The sequence below is a fragment of the Pezoporus wallicus genome, unplaced genomic scaffold, assembly GCF_028554395.1.
Source record: "Pezoporus wallicus isolate ANWC-B61680 ecotype Strahan unplaced genomic scaffold, APGP_CSIRO_Pwel_v1 scaffold_11491, whole genome shotgun sequence".
NCBI classification, from domain to species: Eukaryota; Metazoa; Chordata; class Aves; order Psittaciformes; family Psittacidae; genus Pezoporus; species Pezoporus wallicus.
Window position 1 is genome coordinate 11,575,310 of NW_026642649.1, and position 22,796 is coordinate 11,598,105.

Here is a 22,796-nt window from a genome sequence, read left to right on the forward strand (position 1 = left end):
CGAGAGGATATGCATCGTATTACCCAAATGATGTTGTAAGGTAATCCTTAGTACTTAAGGTAAGGATAGATGTTTAAGCTAAAGTAAGCGGTAGCAGATGCGTATAGTGTTGTGGCTAGAACCAAAAGTATCTCTGGATAGGGAAAGGAAAATTTATTAAATCTGGGCAGTTTTCAGGCTTTTCTCAGCATTTGTCTGAGAATGAGTACACCTATGTTGTACTTCAGTGCTTCCTAATCTTCGCTTCTGAAAACACTATTGGAGGCAACACCGAAAGAGGCAGAAGGGATTTAAAGGAAGAAATAATTACCAATATAGCCATCAGACCAAACCAGAATTTTCCCGGGCACTTTGGTGGTCAGTGTGTTTTATGCTGACTTTTGATAGCAGGAGAGGGTCTGAATGAACAGCTGTGGTGCACAGGCACAGATGCTCAAGCTCTGGGAGCCTTTCACTTCATGGGAGCTCCAGAACGCTGAGGCATGTAACTACAAAAATACCAACTTTCTGGGTTAGGCAAAGGGCTGGGAAGAGGGCTGTCTGTTGGCATTGTCATAGAAACATCTATTCTGGGGGGGATTTTGATTCATGCAACTAAACATTACAGAAGACACGACTCTCAGGAAGGGGACAGAGTTAAAACATGTGATTGGTGATATAACTTTAGTTTTCTTTAGTAGTCTTTTTCTTTTCTTTTCTTTCCCTAGAGCCCAGTGAAGATAAATCAGATCAGCCTGGATGAAAGTGGAGAACACATGGGTGTTTGCTCAGAAGATGGCAAGGTACAGCAAACCCATTCATATCTTTAATAAGGTAGCATGTAGTCTTGAGTATTACACTTGAGATAATTTTGATACCTCTGGAGTTAATTCATACATTTAACCCAAGCACTTTCTCCATCCATTTTGAGAACTGAGCTCACCTTTGAATGCTCAAAATTAAAGTCAAATATATTTTGCACAAATGTGCCGTAGGAAAAGTAATTACAAGTATGTCAATAATATAACTGGTATTAAGCTGATTAACAACTGTGGCGGGAGGACATGTCACCTTAATCATTACTGCTGTGCCAGTTATACTTCAGTGACTACTCTGCTGTTCCTGCAAGACAGTAGTTTAATGCCTTTCTGCTATAAATCCACAAAATTGGATTTTGTGGGCATGATTTCTGTGGGCTGGTGGTTTTCATTTTCACACATGTTATGAATGTTTCTCTTGAATTATAGAATCTTTTGATAAGCAATCATAGTTTATCAGAAGAATAAAGTGTCTTACAACAGCCACATTAAATAAATGTAAAATCAATATACGTACAGTTTCCTAAAAAACTGGCACCTACTTCCTTGACTGAGGACATACATCATTTGTGCAGTGTATAACTAACAATTATCAGTGCTTCTCTGGAATGTTGAGCTGTGACATTTAGTGGTTTTGGTGATTGATTTTCCACTTATAAGAATGTCTTTTTTGTTTTAAAGTCAATGGCAGCCTTTTCTAATGTTGGTTTGTAATGATAGAATTCTAATGCACGGGGTGTATTTAAGCTTCTTTTTAAATATAATGCTCATATACAAGTGCAGTGCATAAAATATCATTTAAATCATTTCTCTATATCCACCTGACTTACTGAGAACATTTCTTACAGAGTAGACTTGGGGGAGGAGGAATGTTGGTGATCCTAGTGGATGCATCCCATTCAGCAGAAGTTCTATAAATTAAAGACAAAATAGCATTTTAAAGTAGGCAAAATGGGGAAACAATCCCTTTAGACTGTATGTGCTTGGGTTTTTCCCTTCCAAATAAGTGAGGCTTTTTTCCTCAACAGGCAGTTTATGTATCCAAGCCTTTTGTTTCTCTGAGATATCTTGATGTCAGTATCTTGACACAGTAATTGGGATACTAGTGCCTATCAAAGTGGGTTGTAGAATTTTACAGCCTGTGAGAAACACAGCAAGAGTGTCCTAATTGTCTGAGCAAGATAAGGGAAGAGTCAGTAATTGTGCAAGGTAATAAAAATGTTGAGCTGGCGTTGTTGGTTTGGGTGTTTCGAATGCTGGGAGAAGCAAGCATTTGCTGTAAAGGGCTCCTCAGATGTGACTGGGGGTTACTGACTTGAAACATGTATGTGGCAGTGATTATCATGCACATTTTTACATATATTAAATACATATTAAAAATACATCATTTCAGAAACATTAAAAAAATCCATAATCCCTGCTCTCGTGTGGCTGCATTTGAAAAGACTCCAATACTTTAAATGGTGATTCTGTCTTCATTGAAATCACTAATGTAGATCCAGTATGTGACATTACATGCTATACAAGGCACTGTAAACTATGGTTCCCAAGCCAGGGCTAATTCTGGTAATGGTTTTGACGCAGGGCTGGAGTATTGCAAGTACGATATTCATCATATTTGTGTTCATATAGTCCAGGGGCATTGATGCTTCACCGTATTCTACTCTGAAAAGCTCATTTGGAGATCTGACAGATCTGGATGTTTTAGAAGTTAGACTTCCCACTTGACCCAGAAGGATGTGTGTCTATGAAAGAATCCATCCCTAAAAAGGGTGAAAAAACATATTGTATGCTGTGCTACTGTGCAAGAAAATGGCAGAAATTCCTGGCCAGATAATGTAGCACTTTTAAGGTCTGGGTCATAACAAAAGTGTCACTTTACCGTCTTTCCTTACAGGGGTCCAAGTGTAAGAATTTAAACACCTGTACAAGTGGTTGTCAGGTTGTCATTAACTCAGATAAATACAGAACAATATTGAAATCCTTTTTTTAAACAAAGAAGGAAAAAGCACAACAGGTTGTTTTTTTTAAATTAGTTTTGAGCAACCAAAAAGCAAGGACGTGTAACTTTTGAGCCGTCTGGGTTGATGCAAGTATTTTCTACCAGTTAATGAAATAGGCAGGGAGTGCATTTTCCCCTGTCAAAGTGGATCCCCTGTGAGGGAGATGGAACTGTTTGTCTGCTTGAAGGAAGGCCTTATGATGAGAACACCTTCCTCACCTCTGTACTGCAGTCTGATGTGTTTTGTTTTACTACTTTTTTCTTTCCTTTCCTACTCTCAAACTAGTTTTGAGACTGGGAGGGTAGCATAGCAGCACAGTGCAATTCTATAAGCCTCTTCTTAACATTCTTGTTGGGCAGCATCCAGACCTAATGTCAAGACCTGGCAGCTATGTGTCATACGTGGCCAGCAAGTGCCTTGTTGGCCAGAAAAGCCACTTGCAGCTTCTCTGTACTGCACGTTTGGCTCTTTGAAAATCTTCCTTGCCAATGAACTCATCTGCAGTTGGTCACCACTGGCATGGAAAGGAACAGAAATCAAAACCATCACCAATACTCTAGTCTGGCTGCTGGCTGGGGAAAATGGCTGGGTGTTGAAACATTAAGGTATAAAAGGAGAATGTTGGTGCTGGAATGAATAGAAGGGGAAGCAGGCTTGCAGCTTTAGAGTTGTAGAGTGTGTTCAGGCTAGTTTTTTGCCTGCTTGTATGGTGTCCTGAAAAACCTGGATCTGACTCCCGGTTTTGCTAGTGCTCTTATGTGATTTCATAACAGTGATATAATTTGTGCCCTTTTCCTGGCTTTTAGTCACTGGAAGTTGGCTGCTTCTTCCACATGTGGAAGCAAAGAAACAACTAAGTCTGGATGCACTGCGGTGGTGGGTTCTGGATATTTAAAATGAGACTGGCAAAATATAGTGGACTCTCATTGCGAAATCCTGTTTCCAGCTACCGAAAACCATCATGATCTGAGTGGGCATAGAAAGTAGAAATAGATAAATCCAATATGGGTTTGTAATATCAAAAAAATCACTTTCTCTCTGAAGAATAAAAGACATTAAGAAGTAATAAACTGTTATATGGTGTCCCTAGAGTAGGCATGGTAACATGTATTTTATGCTGAGTTGTTTTTTCCTCCTCAGTTAACTGGCTCCATTTTGTTTTCATGCTCTTAAAGGAGCAAACATTGCCATGTTTGATGCAGTATTATGAAAATGTTGAAGACACCGTTGCTCACGTTAATTTTCATTAATGAGTTGTAATTTGGGAGAGGTGTTTTGTCATTTTTGAGGATTCTGGAATTTGCAGTGTTGTGTTTTAACCTTATTTCCATGTCTCTTCTTTTTCTCCCTCCTTTTTCTTTTTCTCTCTGTCTTGTTTTCTCTTTCCTCTGTTTCTTATTTTGTTTGGTCTGTTGCATTGGATGTGCTGTGCCAACTGATGAAAACAAAAACCCAGAAAACAAAATCCTCTAGACATCAGCCCGAAGGTTTTCTAGGCTTGCAGCCAGGCCCAACTCAAATACAAGCCTTTGGTTGGCTTTACATAATCACAGCTTTGCGATACATCTCACTGTCTCCAAATATTGATTTTCTAATCCTTTGGAGCAGTAGCTCAGCCCTACACAGTGCATGCAGCAGTACTTTTAAAGCGTGTTGTTAGAAGCAGTATATTCGCTAATGAGTAATGGGCAGAGCTGATAATGCTGCTGAGGAGATGTATCCAGGAGACAAGCTTGAAAGGGAGATGAGGTGGTTTGAGATGTTTTTAACTTTGCTGAGATGGCTGAACTTTGAGCCACTCTGAGGAGGGCTTAGTTCCTCACTGATGGCTTAGCTCCTCTTGTAGTTTACCTGAAGTCTAGTATTTTTACTGTCTCCTTCACTGTCTGTGGGAAGTTTGGGGGTTCTTGTCATCTGAACAGATATTTTTAGAGCTATTAAACCTCACTTTTTGCGGCCTATTAGTTGTATTTAGTGGCTTTGTTCAGCAGATCTTTGTCTAGTGGTTTCTTCGGGTGTTTTTTGTTACTCTTATTTTTTGATTGTACCCCTTCCCTTCTTCGAGAAAGTATCATGAAGGGAATGTGGAGAGAGAAAGAAGTAAAGTTAAAAGATCTCTTGGATCTTACAGTTCAACTTGTTGAACATGCAGAGCAGAGTTACTGAAGGGATTATCTTTTCCAGAAAATAAGGATGACTGAGTAACCCTGAGAGCCCTTCAGAGTACATTTGCTATCACAGTTTTCCACCAATCACTCCATGGGATGCTCTTTTTTTGTTTTTCCTCCCTTCTCCCACTTCCAACAGCTTGTGGCAACTGGTGGAAACCTCTAAAATCACAATCAAATGGCAAACCAGTTGTTATTCTTTGTGGAAATCATAGTTAGTAAATCAAATGCTAATTCCTGGCCATAGGTCTTCAGCCCTGTTTTACTCCCTAAGTTTTGCAGGTACTCAGTTGTCAACTGACTCATCTGAGAACTGGTGGTAAGAATTGTTGCCTATTGGATAAAGAAGCTTGTACTTAAAGCTTGAGAAAGCCTATTCCATAGTCAAGAGTATCAAAATCTCAATAATACTGCTTAACACTTGACACTTTTGTGCCTGTTCTATAAGTAAAGGGAAGAAAACATTTAAAATTGTGTAGTTCTCTTGAGAGTAGAAACATACTTGGGGTTTTGTTTGCTCATTTTGTTTTTGGTTTTAAACATTGAGCCTTCTTCAGATGGATTAATCCTGGTAGATATTTCGATGGCCCATGGTTACAACTTACTTGCTGACTATTAAATGTATTGGGACATCAGCATAGATGGGAAAGGAGGAATCTTCAGAGAAAGACATTTCCAGTGGTCATGGAATAAAACAAAATAGCACTGGATACACTTGGGCGGAGGAAAGAATGAAGAGAAACATTATGGGGCTTCATTTTCAGGCTGGTTTTGCTTTATTGTCACAAGTTTCTTTTTTCTTATGTAAAGCCTGTATTGCTTGAAGGGGAAAAAATGCTACAGTTTTTTTCTCAGAAAGGAAGAGTTTTTAATTTATCTTCTCCTGAATGTTATTATGTTGCTCTTACCTTACTTAGATCAGTATCTGTTAAACAGATTTGATCAGCCTAAAGCAAAAGGAACTTGTAGGTTTTGCTGTCTTTGTAACAAAAAGAAGAAAAGAAAAAGATTCAAATAAATACTTTTGCACTGCTGCAAATAGTCAGAGATGAGCCGTAACAGAAGCCCAGAATGTCTCAATTTAACTCTGAATTGTGAAATATGACCTTTTTTTTTTTTTTTTCTTTAGGAAAAAAGATGTAACTTTAAGCATTCAAATTAATCTTCTAGTTTCTGATTTGCAGACACCTTTAATTGTCAAGTAGTTATTTTTGGCTATTTTTATACTTCTTTAGGTGCAGGTGTTTGGACTGTATTCAGCGGAAGAGTTTCATGAGACGTTTGACTGTCCTATTAAAGTAAGTGCTTGTTTTAATCTTTAGTAATTGTGTTGTTGTCATCTTTAATAACAGAAAGGTCACATTGAATCTAAATGAGAGAAAGGAATTCCGCTTCCTTGTAATGTTATTCAAGTCACTGGGAAATAGTTATCTATCTCAATATAAAAGCTTTTGATCTGGTTAGGCAGGAAGGAAGCCAATCTTGGTTTTGTAAAAAGTATGCTTGAGTGTTTCAAATACAAAAGGCAAAGTGAAAGTGTCCTGTTTCAGCTGTTACCCGCCTCAACGTATTTCTTTCTGTGTACTTCTGTGATAGAAATTCGGAGGCTTCTGCTAACTGGGAGGTCAATAATTTGGCAAGTAATTCATACCTGTTAAACCTACCCTGGCATAAGGGAGTGGGTGGTGATGCCGATGTACCCTGTCCGAAGGGAAAACTTCAGTTACACCCTGCTCGAGAGACATGTGGCTGCCTGGGTGTTGAAAAAGCACTTTCTGTTAGGTATATGGGAAGATCTAGCTTTTTGAAATGAGAAATGTTTCTTGCAGGATGAAAAGTGGTGTGGGTAAATGGTTGCATTTTGCTGCTTAGGGTCTTCCGTGGTGCAGCTGCTCCTGGAGGGGGAAGAAAGGAATGAGGTCCATAAGTTTTCACACACATGCAGTGTGACTCACTTGCTTCTTAGAGCCCTTACTGCTCTTGCATTTGGATCTCCCACTCCTGACACATAACACACAAGGCAGAGAGGCTGTTTAAGTTCTGCTTATGCTACAGAGGTTGTCCTGCCACAGGGCTGAGGTGTGTGTGGCTTCTGGGCAGGCCTCCAACAAGACTTAATGGGTAACCCTTGCTTGCAGCTGTCCTTTGCTGCACAGTCCTAATTCTGCTACCTGCTGTGCAAAAAAAAAAAAAGTAGTTATTTGGTATAACGTGGCCCTCAGTGTCAGGTGTGTGACTTGTCACGTGGCATATAATAGGGAGAATTTTCTTCTTTTCTAGGAAAAACAACCAGAGATGTCTGAAACAGCCAGGCTCTATTTCAGAGCAAGAACTCAGATGTAATACTTGATACTTGCCAAAGGTTTATTTAATTGAAAAAGTGATGTGGTGCTCCTTGTAAACTCTTATTTAAGCCACAATCCTCTTCCTTCTTTTTTTGTTCTTCTCCTTCTTCCCCCTCAGATTGTTGCTGTTCATCCTCATTTTGTGCGATCCCACTTCAAGCAGTTTGTAACAGGAGGGAAAAAGGTAAGCAGTTGTGAACTTAGGCTATCTTTAAACAGCTTTTAAAAATAGCTCAGAAAGTTGCATATGTGATTTGTAACACCTAGAGGAAAGAATTCGGCTTTTTGTTTCTCTTTATACACTGTATTCCAAAACATTCTTACTTAATTAAGACTAATTCCGGAGGGATGGGGGTTGGGGAAATGCACTTTTTAGGTTAAAAACATGTTGCAGCAAGTTGAGCTTCAGAGAAGAAATAATGCTTACATTGTCCAGACTTTCTCCATTCATTTTAATTAATTGAAGTGGAAGCAGAAGTTAGACCTTATACTGGGCTTTTCCAGTGCAGGTTGGTCTTGGTGTTTGGGATTTTTCTTTTGCTTTACCTATGTTTTTTTTCTTTTAAGTAAACAACCCCAAGTTATCTTCTTCATTTCTAGTTTGTGGTGTGGGTTTTTCATTTGTTTGTATTTGAAGTAATTCAGGGCAGCTTTTGTTAGACTATAGCTCCCACTTTTATATGTGCTTGCATCTGTCTGATTAATGTCTTCAACTTGGGGCAGTTGTTACTTTAAATGTGCGTTGTGTCTTATTGGTGTAGGGTGCAAGTCTGATTTCCAGACTCCAGCTGTTCCCAGGTCCTAAAAGTATCTTGTATGCCATTGCATCTTTTCACTCAAAATAGAAAAGTTTGATTTGGAACTGTTTCTTGAATTTTCCTGTTGCCTCCTCTTATGAATTAAGGATGAACAATCCTCACTTACAGATGCATCAAACCGAATGCTGTGGCTCCCCCTTTCCAGTGTGTAAGAAATATAGACTTCTAGTGCTGAACACAACTTCGTTTTCATTAACAGTTCAGTATGTTTCAAAGCATAGCAGTGTTTTTATTTTGCTTTTAAGTGGCATGTGTGCTTGACAGCTTTTTCTGGCTGGTCAGAGTTGGTGTTGTCCTTAGAATAATGCACAGTCAGTGTATGTCTTTGTCAGCCACCAGTTTGTGAAGCTTTTTAGCGCTGATAAAAGGGTATGGAAAGAGAGAAACAGGGAATTAATAGAACAGGGCTCCGTCAGGTGGTAAAAGAGCTTGCATTCACCTGATGCCGAACAGAAAAAAACATCAGGGAGTTAACACATTCTCTTTGGTTATCTTTGATTACTTGACAGGTTGTTTTATATTCTGTCCTCTGGGGAATGGTATACCCAGTCTTAATGCATTCATTTTTTTGCTGAGGAACTTTCTTTTCAGGAAAACTTTAATTGACATCTTAACATTAGGTATTTAGCATTGAAATGAATGTCCCTCGACACTTGTAATTGGATTTTATTGATACATAAACCCAAAAAATAAAAGCTCTTAGCCTTGTGGTAGAAACCCTTCCCCTTTTTCTCCTTTCCTCCAGAAGGAGCGTATGTGCTTGTATAAAGGCAACAGCAAAATGCTCTGTGAAAATTCAGAAAGTTAAATTTCACCTACTTACTGATCAAATATTTTTTTTTCCTTTCTGAAAAGACAAAGGCCTTAAAAAAAATCTCTGCTTTTTATTTGCATCTCTCCTTAAGTATGAAGCCCAAGAGCTGTATGGGGGCAGCAGGCAACAGGGAGTTGGTCTGCAAAAGCAAAGGCTGAATCGTACCACCTCAGGCTGTGACCTTGCATCTCTCCCTGTGCCTGGAGGTGTATAGTTGGGTGAGCAGCTGCAGGGAGGGGAATGGGACCTTCTGTGGCCCCTGAGGTCTTTGCAGTGACACAGCGACTTCATAGTTAATAGCAGGCAGTGATGGGAGGCATGCTGCCTGCTTCGCCACCTGTGCTAAGACAGGACAGCACTAAGGATAGAGGTAAGGCTAGCCTCAGTTTGGTTGAAGCTTAAGAGAAGAATTTGGCTTAAAGCCTTCGTGCTATGCTCCTTGCCTGAGCTGCATTCAAAAACAGAGTGTGAAGTGTGTAAACTCCTCATCGAAGAGTTTTAGGGTCTGTCTTTGGTTTTTGTTGTTCTGGGAGGTGGTGACATAATGAAAAATTAGCATCTTAAATGTTGGAGTTTGTGGGTTTTTTTAATTATTTGAGCAAATAAAAGAACCAAGAAAGAAATGTGGTCGTTTCCTCAAACGCCTCTAGTTGTATTGCGAACATTATCATCTCAGAACATGAGAAGATGTTCATAGAATCATACAGAATGATTTGGGCTGAAAGGGACCACCACCACCACTCCCCTCCCCCTTGTCCTATCACTATATGCCCTTGCAAAAATGTTCTTGATTTCTTCAATTTCATGCTGGTTTTGGTTTACAGTGAAACAAAATAAAGAAGCCAAAGTACACACACATGCACATGTGAAGCAAGACCTTGGCTCCTGGCCTTAACATTCTGGTTTGTCTCATCTCAAAAAACCATCACTTTAAGATATGCTTAAATTTATTAATTTTATAGCCACGAATCTGTTTCAATAGGATCCTTAATGAATGGATGGGAGGGACTATAACTGTCAATTACCACCTCCCCAGGTTTTTGAGAAGCAGTTCTTTATACCAATATAAAATGTCTGAAAAATACACTTCAGTTTCATGACCCTCTGCAGAGCATTTTGCACATGTCCAAAGTGTATAAAAGTCTTCAAAAAAATAATGTAGAGATAGAGGGGGAAAAGGACTAAGTGACGTGCTTCAGGGATAGCGGTGCAGCTCCTCGGGTCTCAACACAGGTGGGTGTTTAGAAGTTGGGTGAACAGTTGTGTGATGCTGAGATTTGCCACATCTTAGAAGCTCAGCCTGACCTAAAGCTGAGTTAAGAGCATTGCTCCCTGGGGTAGCTGTTTAAATCATTGCAGACTGTTGGAAGCTTAACTCTGCTGTGCATATGTTTACACGGTTGCTTAACTAGGTATGTACTAGAGTCTTCTAAGAGCAGTTTTCCCCTCAACTGTATTATGAAATAATTAAACAATTTAGTTTGTTTACTAAACAAATGTTCAGCCTGGAGAAGGCTCTGGGGAGACCTGAGAACAATCTTCCAGCACCTAAAGGGGTCTTATAAGAAATCTGGGGAAGGACTTTTTATACAGGCATGTAGTGAACAGGACAAGGGGGAGTGGTTTAAAACTGACAGAGGCAAGATTGAGATTAGACATTAGGCAGAAATTCTTCCCTGTGAGAGTGCTGAGGCCCTGGCACAGGGTGCCCAGAGAAGCTGTGGCTGCCCCATCCCTGGCAGTGTTCAAGGCCAGGTTGGACGGGGCTTGGAGCAACCTGCTCTAGTGGAAGGTGTCCCTGCCCGTGGACAGGCGGTTGGAACTGGATGAGCTTTAAGGTCTCTTCCAACACAAACCATTCTATGATAAAGCACTGGTTTTTAAAAGTAAAGCACTTTCATTAAGCTTGGGATAGTATCATTGACTTCTGTTTTGGTCTGGTTCTTTCACACTGTTTTTTTATTGAATGCATGTTATCTGTGCCTAGAAACAAGGCACGTACTGTGGAAATGTTGACACAATCACAGTGAGAAGCAAGAGGTATCATCCTAAATAGAGGTGCTTCCCTGTTCCTCTCCCCTTTATCTCTGCAATTAACTACAGCACCATTGATGAGATGACTTGACAGATGCTGGTAGGCCTGAAATAATACCGTATATTGTAAATAACAGGGCATTCCTGTCCAGAGTAGACAGCAGAACTTCAAAGCAAGGGAAGAAACAAATTCTATGCTATTGAAGGCCGTAACTTTCTACCCTGTAAAAAAGGGTCTAATCTTAAAAAATAACAGGGTAAATCCTAACTAAATGAGGGTGCTAAAGCTGAAAACAAGGTGTTCTTCATTTAACTGTTAGAGTGCTGTTTTTCCCAGCACATCAGCTAAGTGAATGTTATTGCAAAGTCCAAGTATCCATTATATCCACAGGGTTATAGACAGAACTAGCAAAGAGCTTCTCTGGGCACCCTGTGCCAGCACCTCACCACCCTCACAGGGAAGAGCTTCTTCCTAATGTCTAATCTCAGTCTCCCCTCTGTCAGTTTAAAGCCATTCCCCCTTGTCATCTCAGTACACGCCAATGTAGAAAGACGCCATATACTCAGAAAGGACAGCAACTGCAAACAATGCATGAGCAGGAAGAGAAACAGCATTCTCAGGGTCTGCAGCTGCTCTTAGGAGTGGTGGAATCTGTGTGTTAAAGTCAAGTCTGCCAGGGAATGTCTCAGACTTTTTGCTTTCTTTTTAATTGTCTGCTTTTTAGTGTCAGCAGATGCACTTTGCTTTGTGAGTAGGTAGATGACCTTTACCTCTGAACCCTATGATATGTTCTTCATAATAACTGGTTGGACTACTCTGACAAATTATTAAATTGTCAGGATGCTGTTTGCAGCACAGTCCATTTTTAGAAAGCAGATAGTCAGCTGTTTGGCATTATGTTGGGTAGAAGAGTACCAGACAAGAAAGGCAGATTGCTTTGTAAGCTATAAAATGTCAGTCAGTAAATACTCCAAGGTCTGGTTTAAGTGAAGAAAGAGTAAATACTGTGGCTTTTTTTTTTTTCATGCATTGGATAATTTACCATAAGCAGGAAACAAACTGTAGCAGCAGGCAAGCTGCAGTGATACAGGTCTGTGATTTGCTTGCTGTAATGTATAATGCCCAGACGTATCCCATATTACTGAACAGATGAGACTTTGATGTGTAGTGATGTGCTGTTTGTTTAATAAGCAGATTACTTGGCTTACATTTCTTCTTTATTGTTCCTGCGATGTGCATTTCTTCTTTACTGCAGAAAACAAAGCATTCTCCTTGGTTCTGTTGCACACAAATTTGGTTTGTATAAAGAGGGGATGGATCATAGTCCTGTGTGCGTGTAATCTCTGTGTTTTCCAAATGTCTGCGTAGAAAACTTTTCATAGCCTGAGGTGGCAAGCAAAGAGGATCTAACTAGGTGAAATGTGTGAGACCTTGTGTCTCTTCCTCCAAGGCTGCAGGACTTGCTTTCCAAGTTGTTAATTCTGTAGTCCTTTGTGAATAGGCAACAGCTGGAATCTAGCAGTTGAGTTATTAAAAGTACAGTTTAATAAAAATCCTATGGCATTTGTTTGTATTAAACATCTCAAAATGTTTAGCTTCTCTATCCGGGAACTACAGCAGCAGCTCCTGTTTCCATGACTTGCGTCCCAGTGTTGGTGTTGTCTGCTGCTGCTTCCTTGCTTGATTTCCCTTGATTGCACATACTACCCTTACCTCCATCCACCCCCAGCTTCTTAGCCAACAGTGCTTTGTGATGGTACTTTGAAAACTCATCTTCAGTTGAAAACTTGAGGCTTACGTTATTCTCTGTCTTGTTTGAGCTCATGCAGTCCATTGGTGCTCCAAACAGAAGTGATAATTTTTTATTGCTGCTGTATTTTTTCCTAGGGATACACGATTAAACAGTAAGTCTTAGTGTAGCATTGCTGTTCTGTATTACTCCTGCATATCTGTTAATCTTGTCTGTGCCTGTAAATGTTGGTTTTACGCTGAAAACAATAAATACCTGTAGTGATTACTTGTAACCATGGCAGTAGCATTACAGAGCTTTATGTGATCTTGCCTGGCTGAGGGAAGAGGTTGGTGACAGAGGTGCCAAAAACCAGGAAAGATGCCACAGGTAGGCACATCTTCACGCTAAGGCAAACAAAAAACAGGACAAGGAAAATCATTTGCCTCTTCGTTCAGAGGATTGAGAATTCCTGTACATAGTTGAAAGACGGGGATTACATGTAATTAGTGTTAATGCTAATTGCATGAGAGGCTCCATTAAATCCAAGTACTAGTCTAGTTGGTTTAGTGCATGCACTCTGAAATTGAGCTCTGTTTGGAGGAGGTTAATCTCCTGGTAGTGAAAAATAGAGAGAGGTGCATTCACAAATCCAAGAGAATTATATCCACTTGTTTTTAAAACCAGAACGTGCCCTTCACCATCTTCTTGTCTTACACATTTCAGTGTGTCATTTTTCTTAATGGTCCAGTGCACAAGCATAAACATTTAAGAAGAGTGGCAAAATAATTAGTGTACGATCAGAAGATTGCAACGTACTATGAAGGAGCGCGAAGTCAAAGTTTGTTTTATTTTAGCTGTGCTATGTTGTGGAACATGCAAGAGTTGCTAGAAGTATGTTCTAAGCCCTGCTGTATTGTATCAAAGGACTAGAAAGACCAGAGCAAATCATAAAGGGGTAAATATAAGCTGTATTGCAGAGAATGAAAGGAAGTGATTTTTGTGGCTGCTGTTGAAATATAAGTACTGTGAATGCTGACTGCCAAAATACGGGATTTATGAGAAGTAAAGTCCTAAAATATTTTTTCCCCTACCAAAAAGGGAGGTGGTAGGAGGAGCCCTTCCAGAAACTGTGGGTTTTTGTTATGTGTGGACATTCTCTTGAAGTTTTAAATGGTTTTCTGGTGCAATAAACATTTCAATGTGAAGACAGAAAGGAATTCTAAGAAATAAATTAGGCTGCTTATTTTGAGAGAGATGGATAGCAGTTCCAAAACACATAGCAAAGTTCTGGGTTCAGTAATTCAGTTTCCAGGTGTCATTGCTCTAAGAAATAAGAGGTAAATCACATTGTGCATATCAATAAAATGCAGATAATTGCATGGCAGATAAATTAGTAAAGCATATTTTGAGTGTCCTTTGACTTCAGTGTTGGACCTGTTACATTTGCTGATAGGAAATGAAATTCGGGATGCTGCAGTAATCCAGATTCACTTCCCATCTTTATTACGGGCAGTATCAGACTGTTGTCTTCTACTGCCTTGGTCCAAGAATTGAATTAAGCGCATGCTTACAGCTGAGCATAGACTGAAGCAGGATTTTTTCTCATTTCCTTGTCTCCTCACCAGTTCTTTCTCAGGTCATTTGTTTTCTTTGCAGTTTCTCACTCAAGTAGAGTGAGAAGTGAGAAAGCATGGTCCACAAACCAGGAACAGTAACAGAATAGCTGCAAGTGTCATTCTGAACTCACTCTGGGTCTTGTGTGTAGTAAGCGAACTTAAATAATGATTCAGTCACAAGAAGAAAAGATTGAAAGTTCAGTTAATATAATTGACATCAGCCAGTTTCAGCCTTTCATGTCATCCGCATCAGTTTTCTCAAGTCTTGTCCAGTAAGTCCAGATGAAAATACAGTGTATTTTACTGCTGTCCATTGGGTGCTAGTGAAAGAAGCATCCAAGTGGCCGAACTAGGAAAAAAAAATTAAAGTTTGGATCAGCACAGCACTTTGTTTCTAGTGACATCCTCAGTTTCTGAGTGGAGCTGATTTGGGCTGAGGGCTTCTCAGCCTGTGTTTCCTGTCCACCTACCAGCCTGCTAGTGGAAATGCCTCTTGCCCTGCCTTATGTGCATAGATGTTACCCTTGCTTTCAGTCTCTTGCCTTGGTTGCTGTAAAAGATCTATTCAGTAGCCTTTTCATAGGTGGAAATGTGAGCTATGTGAAGGACACGGTTATTTTGGGCAGGGTTTAAGTGGCTAGATGGGCTTCAGTGTGAAGTTTGATGTTTGCAGTGCACTTTAGGCAAAACTTTCTGATAGATTATGATAGGTAGTGAGGCATTTAAACTTTTGGGGAAAATACTTGTCTTCTGGTGCCATCTTGTGGCTTTAGGAGAGAGAGGCAGTCTGTAATTGCTGTTAAAAATCTCGTACTTTGTTGAAAGGTATTACTTTAGACAGCCAGTGTCTTATCATTTGACACATTTATTCATATACAGGTGGCAGGAAACCATGTATAAAATAGGCATGTCTGGCTGGAACTTAGATGGGAAATACTAGTAACACAGGTACTTGACTTATGTTTTATTGTGGTGAAAGTCCTTGCAGGTTTTACATCTCTCAGTGGTCATGGTGCACTTGTGTGAGCTTGGGTTCAGGTTGTGCATGTGCCTGTGCAGGGGCGTACTCATGCAAAGCACTGGTACTTTAGATTATGATCTTTATAGGCGCTTCAGTTTCTTACTTGGGTATCCCCATGAGCAATGCACTTTGCATCACTTAAAAGTGATTCCATGTTATAATCCTACTAAATAATTTCCTGAAGCCATACAGGAACTGGTAAAAGAGGTGGGCTTTTGAGCAAACTGTCTGCATGTAGCTGGGTTTTCCTTTGCTGCTGCAAAGCATTTCATAACATCTCCTATGCATTTAGATACTCCAAAATAACTTCCTTATTTGCAGAACGCGGGATTCCCATCGTACAAGTTTTGCAGTCAGCAGCACTTGTGGTACAGTGCAGTTTGCATGTGTGGGACTAACACATGCCATCTCTAGAGCCCTGTGGAAGGCCATATATCTTTAAAATAGAAATAATTATACTTTCTGTTCTTCAGAGAAGCTTGATGGAAGGTCTGCTTGTTAAAATCAGCATTGAAGTAGGTTGAATTCTGTAGTATGCAAGATTCTCAATGGCTCTGTAGTATATGAAAATGTTTGACTGTATTTGCTTTTGTTTTGTGATGGGTGTGTATTTTTTATTCACCTTGAATCCAAGAAGAGTAAGGGATAATGAAGCAAAAATTACAGCACTGTGTCACAAAAGTATTTCTTGTTGCACTTCCTTCTAGTTGCTGTTATATGAGAGAGGCTGGATGAATAGATGGAAGCCTTCGGTTTTACATGAAGGGGAAGGAAATATAAGAAATGTAAAATGGAGAGGACACTTGATTGCTTGGGCCAATAATATGGTAAGTATTTGTCACCTCAGTTAAATGAACAAAAATACCACTGTATTTCAATGTTTATTGCCAAAATACTCCATGGAAAAATGGTGCATTTGAAGAACACAGTATAAAAAATCATTATAAAAAATATAGAGTTTTAGATCCCATTTCTTCATAAACATTTCTTCTGGTCTTTCCTGTGGGCTAGGCAGTGTCCTCCACGTGATTGCCACTTCTGAAGAAATTAGGAAAAGTAGCTCTGCACATCGCTGTTGGGGATGGTCACTACTGTGCACTCTTATAGAGTTTTGACCAGTGCAATTTCTTGAAGTGACCTATCTGAAGAAGGAATGCCAATTTATTTCTTCTCTATATACATAACAGAACATCTCTACCCCCTTGTAAAAAAAACTAAACCTGTCTGGATTTTGTAATTTGTACTGAAGTGACAGTGGGTAGGCCACTAGGAAAGGCGAGACTTAGGAAAAATAGGCCCTTTTTGCTCTAAGTGTAATTCGGATTTTAAAGGGAACCATTGCTTTGATGCTGAGCGTTGCATTTCATCTATCACTGTATCTCTAATTGATGGGTCAAGGTCTATATTTTAAAGCTCAGCTGTGAGGGATACGTTTTAAAGTGTGTATCATGTCTAAATTCCAAATTCTTACTTTAAAATGTGGTAAAAGTACTTCTGAAACACTTCATAGAATCATAGAATAGAATCATAGAATAGTTAGGATTGGAAAGGACCTTAAGATCATCTAGTTCCAACCCCCCTGCCATGGGCAGGGACACCTTACACTAAATAATATCACCCAAGGCCTCGTCCATCCTATTCTTGAACACTGCCAGGGATGGAGCATTGACAGCCTCCCTGGGCAACCTATTCCAGTGCCTTACCACCCTAACGGGAAAAAACTTCTCCCTTATATCCAATCTAAACTTCCCCTGTTTAAGTTTTAACCCGTTACCCCTTGTCCTGTCATTGCAGTCCCTAATGAAGAGTCCCTCCCCAGCATCCCTATAGGCCCCTTTCAGATACTGGAAGGCTGCTCTGAGGTCTCCACGCAGCCTTCTCTTCTCCAGGCTGAACAGCCCCAACTTTCTCAGCCTGTCTTCATATAGGAGGTGCTCCAGTCCCCTGATCATCCTCGTGGCCCTTCTCTGGACTTGTTCCAACAGTTCCATGTCCTTTTTATGTTGAGGACACCAGAACTGCACACAATACTCCAAGTGAGGTCTCACGAGAGCAGAGTAGAGGGGCAGGATCACCCCCTTCGACCTGCTGGTCACGCTCCTTTTGATGCAGCCCAGGATACAGTTGGCTTTCTGGGCTGCAAGCGCACACTGCAGCTGGCTCATGTTCATTTTCTCATCGACCAACACCCCCAAGTCCTTCTCCATAGGGCTGCTCTGAATCTCTTCTCTGCCCAACCTGTAGCTGTGCCTGGGATTGCTCCGACCCAGCTGTAGGACCTTGCACTTGGCATGGTTAAACTTCATGAGGTTGGCATCAGCCCACCTCACAAGTGTGTTGAGGTCCCTCTGGATGGCATTCCTTATCTCCAGGGTATCAACCGAACCACACACCTTGGTGTCATCGGCAAACTTGCTGAGGGCGCACTCAATCCCACTGTCCATGTCAGCGATGAAGATGTTAAACAAGACCGGTCCCAACACCGATCCCTGAGGGACACCACTCGTTACTGGTCTCCAGCTGGACATTGAGCCATTGACCACAACTCTGTGTGCAGCCATCCAGCCAGTTCTTTATCCACCGAGTGGTCCATCCATCAAATTGATGGCGCTCCAATTTAGAGACAAGGATGTCGTGTGGGACAGTGTCGAACGCTTTGCACAAGTCCTGATAGATGACATCAACTGCTCTACCCCTGTCCATCAGTTCTGTAGCCCCATCATAGAAGGCCACCAAATTGGTCAGGCAGGATTTCCCCTTAGTGAAGCCATGCTGGCTGTCACCAAGCACCTTGTTGATTTTCATGTGCTTTAGCATGCCATCCAGGAGAATCTGCTCCAAGATTTTGCCAGGCACAGAGGTGAGACTGACTGGTCTGTAATTGCCCGGGTCATCCATTTTCCCCTTCTTGAAAATGGGGGTTATATTTCCCTTTTTCCAGTCGTCAGGAACTTCACCTGACTGCCATGATTTGTTCCTTCCCTTGTTTTTCCCTCCTGAAGGGAAGCGTTTATTAAAATATTTCAAAGCCATTGTTCTTTTATTCCTTTCAAAGCCAGTTTGATATGAATTGTTAGAGGTGGACTTGTGTTTATGTGCTCCCCTTTAATAACTGCATTAGAATTGAAACTTCAGTGAGTGCTTGGTCGACATAACATTATCCTTTTTGAAGGTTTTGTTCTTTTCAGAGCTATACAATTAAAATATATATTCTAGGTGAATCTGCTGGGAGCGGATAGGACAGTTGAGGAGAGCTATCCCTAGAGATAACACAGAATACTAATAAAATGTTGAGAGCCATCTGTCAGAGACAAAAAGCCATGGTCAGGGCCTATCTTTCAATGAAAAATGAAATGACACTTGCCCTCCAAAAGATTAATATATTTGGTTACTGGCCTTTCCCTTCCCCCTTTACTTTTTTAAACATTCCTACATCCTCTAGCAAGGTTTTGTGTTCCATTTCTTTTCTTTCAAATCTTTTGTAGCCTTGCTGCTTGCTGTCTATATGTAGCTGCCTGGTTTTTATTTTTTAATCCCTTTGTTTGTTTGCTTTTTTGGCATGCTTTATGCTTTTTAGACATTGGCTATTAGGAGGTTATATAGGCAAGGTCTAATTCTGCTTGTCAGATGCTGTGTTTGCTGCTGTGCCCTCTTCCTTGTCCATGGCCAAAAGTGTAAGTTTCACAAATGGAGACACCTGAGGTCCAAAGCTTCAGAGGTATTTGGCTGCATAACTCCTTGTTTAACAGGTTTCAGACACCTTAATGATAGGAAGTTGATTCTGGAAGTCCTTTTGCTTCATGATGCAGATGGCATGTTTACAACCATAGAGGTTCCTATGCTATTGGTTTGAAAAGCTAGTCTACCTCATATAAGATTTGCTGCCTTGTAGGAAAGCAAGTTGTGATATGGGTCACTTTTATCTGAAAATCATCCTTGAAGACAAAGTGGCAAGATTATTAAAAGACAGCTTTATGAAAATGCAGTTCAAGCAAGACTGCAAAATTTTATCAGATGAGCTTAGACAACACAAAGCATTAAGCTCCTTGTTTATGTTACCCAGGGACCTGGGCAGATGCTGTGTGCAAGTTTTACCTGAAACATTGGTGGCTGTTAACCAAAGAGATGCCAGTAGGAGCATGTTGCATGCTCACAGTTCTTCAGTGGCAAAGATCACTGGAAAAAGGAAAAACAGCCCACCCCCATGCTGATTTCTAGCCTTGTGACTTAAAAAAGTCATGGCTTAGACCGCGACTCTCATGTTTAGACTCTTTGACTCAGCAACAGTTGAATCTGTACAGCTGGGAACATAGAAATTCACAGTGGGGGGGAACAGAAACAGACAAGAGAATCTTTTAAATCTGTTTTGTTACTAGGGAAATCCTAACATGGAATGGCATCCTGGACTCTGACCTTTAAAGGTCCTTTCTATCCCCTTTTCTGTGATCATTAGAGTTGTTCTTTAAGCTCAATAAGCAGAAAAGAAATACCTACTAAAAGGCTTTGTTTTATTTTGGGGACTTTTGTTTCTAAATCACTAAGAACAAGTCATTACTTAACATGAAATTAATCTCCATTTTGCTATTGCAGAGGCTATAGCTCACCTTGTCTAAATGGCATAGAAAAATCTCATTAATGGCTCCTTTTTTTTACCCTCTCTCTCTCAAATGACTTTAATCTTCCTTTCTTTAAACTTTCTGTTCTGCTAGTTTAGGAGTTTCCCCAAGGAGGCAGGAAAAAATCACAGGATGCAAACCCAAGCATCATTTAAATAAGCTTGTTTTTCTGTTTTAATGTAAGAATAGAAATGTATTTCTAGAGAAATACAGATTGGCTTCACTTATCTTGATGAGTTGTTGCTTCACATCTTTTTGTTTTTCCAAGGTGGAAGTTTCTGCTTCTTTACAGGGGCTGTTGTGGAAGACCTGGGATTTTTTTCATTTCTCCAATTGTAGCACCAGCCCAACAAGCTGACCTTGTTCATGACTGGAGTTGCTCATCTGCCACTCATTCATTTATTATATCTTTGCATTTAGCATATGAATTTAAGATATCTGACTTACTTTCATCACTTTGTTCTTTTGTCACCTCCTGGGTTAGATGGGTCTTTGTATCCACAGCTTTTTCTTTTGGGACTCTCAGCCCTGCCCTGAAATTTATGCCATAAACTGCTATGATTGCTTTAATAGTATAGGATGTCATATAGAAGTTTGTCATGCTGAATGAAGTTCTCTTGTATTTAAACTTTCAGGGTGTGAAGATACTTGACATGATCTCCAAGCAAAGAATTACCAATGTGCCTCGAGATGACATAAGCCTTCGCCCAGATATGTATCCCTGCAGCCTTTGCTGGAAGGATAATTTAACGCTGATTATTGGCTGGGGAAATTCAGTAAAGGTGCAATTACCTGTCTTTGTAATAAATGCTTGCTGTTATCACAGAGAAACAGAGGATTATTTCTGAAAAGCAAAGACAATCGAAAAAAATAGAATTTGGTTTGACTACAGTGTGCAGAGCTCCTGCTGCCATAGAAATGTCATTGGACTGACCCTCATGAGGAGAAGGAGTGATAGACACCCAGCGGTCAGACAGATCTCTGTGTGTGAGCAGGCAGTGAATGTAATCCTTAGGGACACTTCTCTGTGCCTTGGAGAGATTGCCTCTTTTGAAAGCTCTTAGTGGGCTGTTGAATTAATTTCTTTTGATTAGCATTAAGGAAGAACAGCTTCCCACAAGGTGTTTTTGGAGGGGGTTGTTTTGGGGGCTGTGGAGGTTGTGACTGCTAAAACAGACACATGATTTGGGTCAACCATGGTACAGAAAGGGGTAGGGGGCCAGGCTGCTTGGGGTTTTTTTCTGCTTTCAGCACGGAACTGGCATTACCAGCTTGCGCATTGCAGACTACTGACTATTATTTGTTCAGACCAGCTCCTGACATGAGTTTGTTAGAAACCTGTTAGCTGTTTTCTAATAACAGCGTACTACATCACTGCACAGTGGGAAATTAAAAGTGCTCAGTAGGAGTAAATGGAAAGGGAGGGTAAAGTGAGGTAGGTGAAGTGTAAAAAGCTTTTGGAGCATTCAGCTTAAGAGTTTTACAAATGAGAAGGTTTGCCTTAAGTTTGGCATCTGTCTGCCTTGTATTGTGTGTGCTTCACAATGTTTGGGGATTGGCATTTCTTTGTATGTACACACTCTCCTCCTGTTACTGGGAGTTTCAATAGCATATTGTTACTGCCATTGTAAGGTAATGAGACACAAGGTGTGAGATGATAGCAAAACCAAAATCAAATATATGCTACTATGAAGAAATCACAGTGGGCTGCTGTTTTCAGATTTCTCTGACGTGGTCCATCAGAGTGGACCAACAGAGGCCAGCTGTGGACTACAGCTGCAACCTTCATGTCTGATTTTCTTCTTCAGTGATGCATTGTCACTGTTGTACAGCTGGTGCTTTTCAAAATACAGAGATGTCTGAGAATTCACAGAAACTCTTTATTGAGGCAAAGTTAGTATCATTTTAGGAATTAGAGTTTGTTCATCATAATGATCCAAATCTGTATTTCCTAGATTTGCTCAGTGAAAGAACGGCATGCCAGTGAAATGCGTGACCTTCCAAACCGCTATGTGGAAATAGGTATGATTGTATCAATGTGCTCTTTTTCAAAATTATATAAGCTTTAAAGGTCTGTTCTCACATTCTAGCCTGAAAAGCTGTTACAGTTCAGAGGCAATGTGTATTTGTAACATAAATGTCTCCTCATTTTTAGTTGATGAGGTTGTCATAATGTCCTCCTGCATTGTGAGGTTTCTGTTATTATTTATTTGTGGAGTCTTAAATTCCGTGATCATCTAAAGCCAGAGATCCTTGTATTGAGCAGTGGATGTCTTAACTTACCCTTCACAGAGATTCCTGCAGAGAGTTTGGTTTTCATCTTGGTTAAATGACGATCAGTGTAGTAGTAAGCAGAAAATAGATGCTACTTTATTTGATTATGTGTTGTTTGACTACACTGCTTATAATGTTTTTTTTCTCTTTTTTTTTAACATCTCTGCTATAGTGCTGGAAAATTGATTTGAATTCCTTCTCATTGTCTTTTATGCTTCTGCATTTTATGTTCTCCTTCACTTTCTTATTTCTCTAGCTTGGGTAACATGAATAAACTTGTGCTAATTAATGGAAAAGGTCTTGACAAAACATGTATTAAAGCACAAAGTGGAATTTAAAGGAAATTTGGAGGGGAAGAGAGACACAACTGAAAGGAAATACCTATGAAGAGGTAGTGCTAGGAAGATGAACAGGTCCTCTGAGACTCTGCAGACCAGAGCAGACAACAGTCTGTAAAGTTTGGTGCTTCCTTGTCTTGGCCCTAATGACATGAGATTGTAGACAAAGACTGTTTAGGCAAGATCCCGATTCATGTCAGGTTAGTCTGGTGCATGGCA

The 22,796-nt window shown here is 40.3% G+C and overlaps 1 protein-coding gene across 5 annotated transcripts in view; it reads left to right on the plus strand.

Moving 5' to 3' along the window:
* Nucleotides 1–22,796, plus strand: part of VPS41 (VPS41 subunit of HOPS complex) — a 222,817-nt gene that overhangs the window by 33,474 nt on the left and 166,547 nt on the right. For all 5 annotated transcript variants that reach the window (XM_057431522.1, XM_057431521.1, XM_057431520.1 and 2 more), the window contains 6 exons: nt 708–782; nt 6,204–6,266; nt 7,432–7,497; nt 16,057–16,176; nt 20,601–20,747; nt 21,921–21,987. In XM_057431522.1, the coding sequence (XP_057287505.1) occupies nt 708–782; nt 6,204–6,266; nt 7,432–7,497; nt 16,057–16,176; nt 20,601–20,747; nt 21,921–21,987 (538 nt within the window). The remainder of the gene's footprint in view (nt 1–707; nt 783–6,203; nt 6,267–7,431; nt 7,498–16,056; nt 16,177–20,600; nt 20,748–21,920; nt 21,988–22,796) is intronic.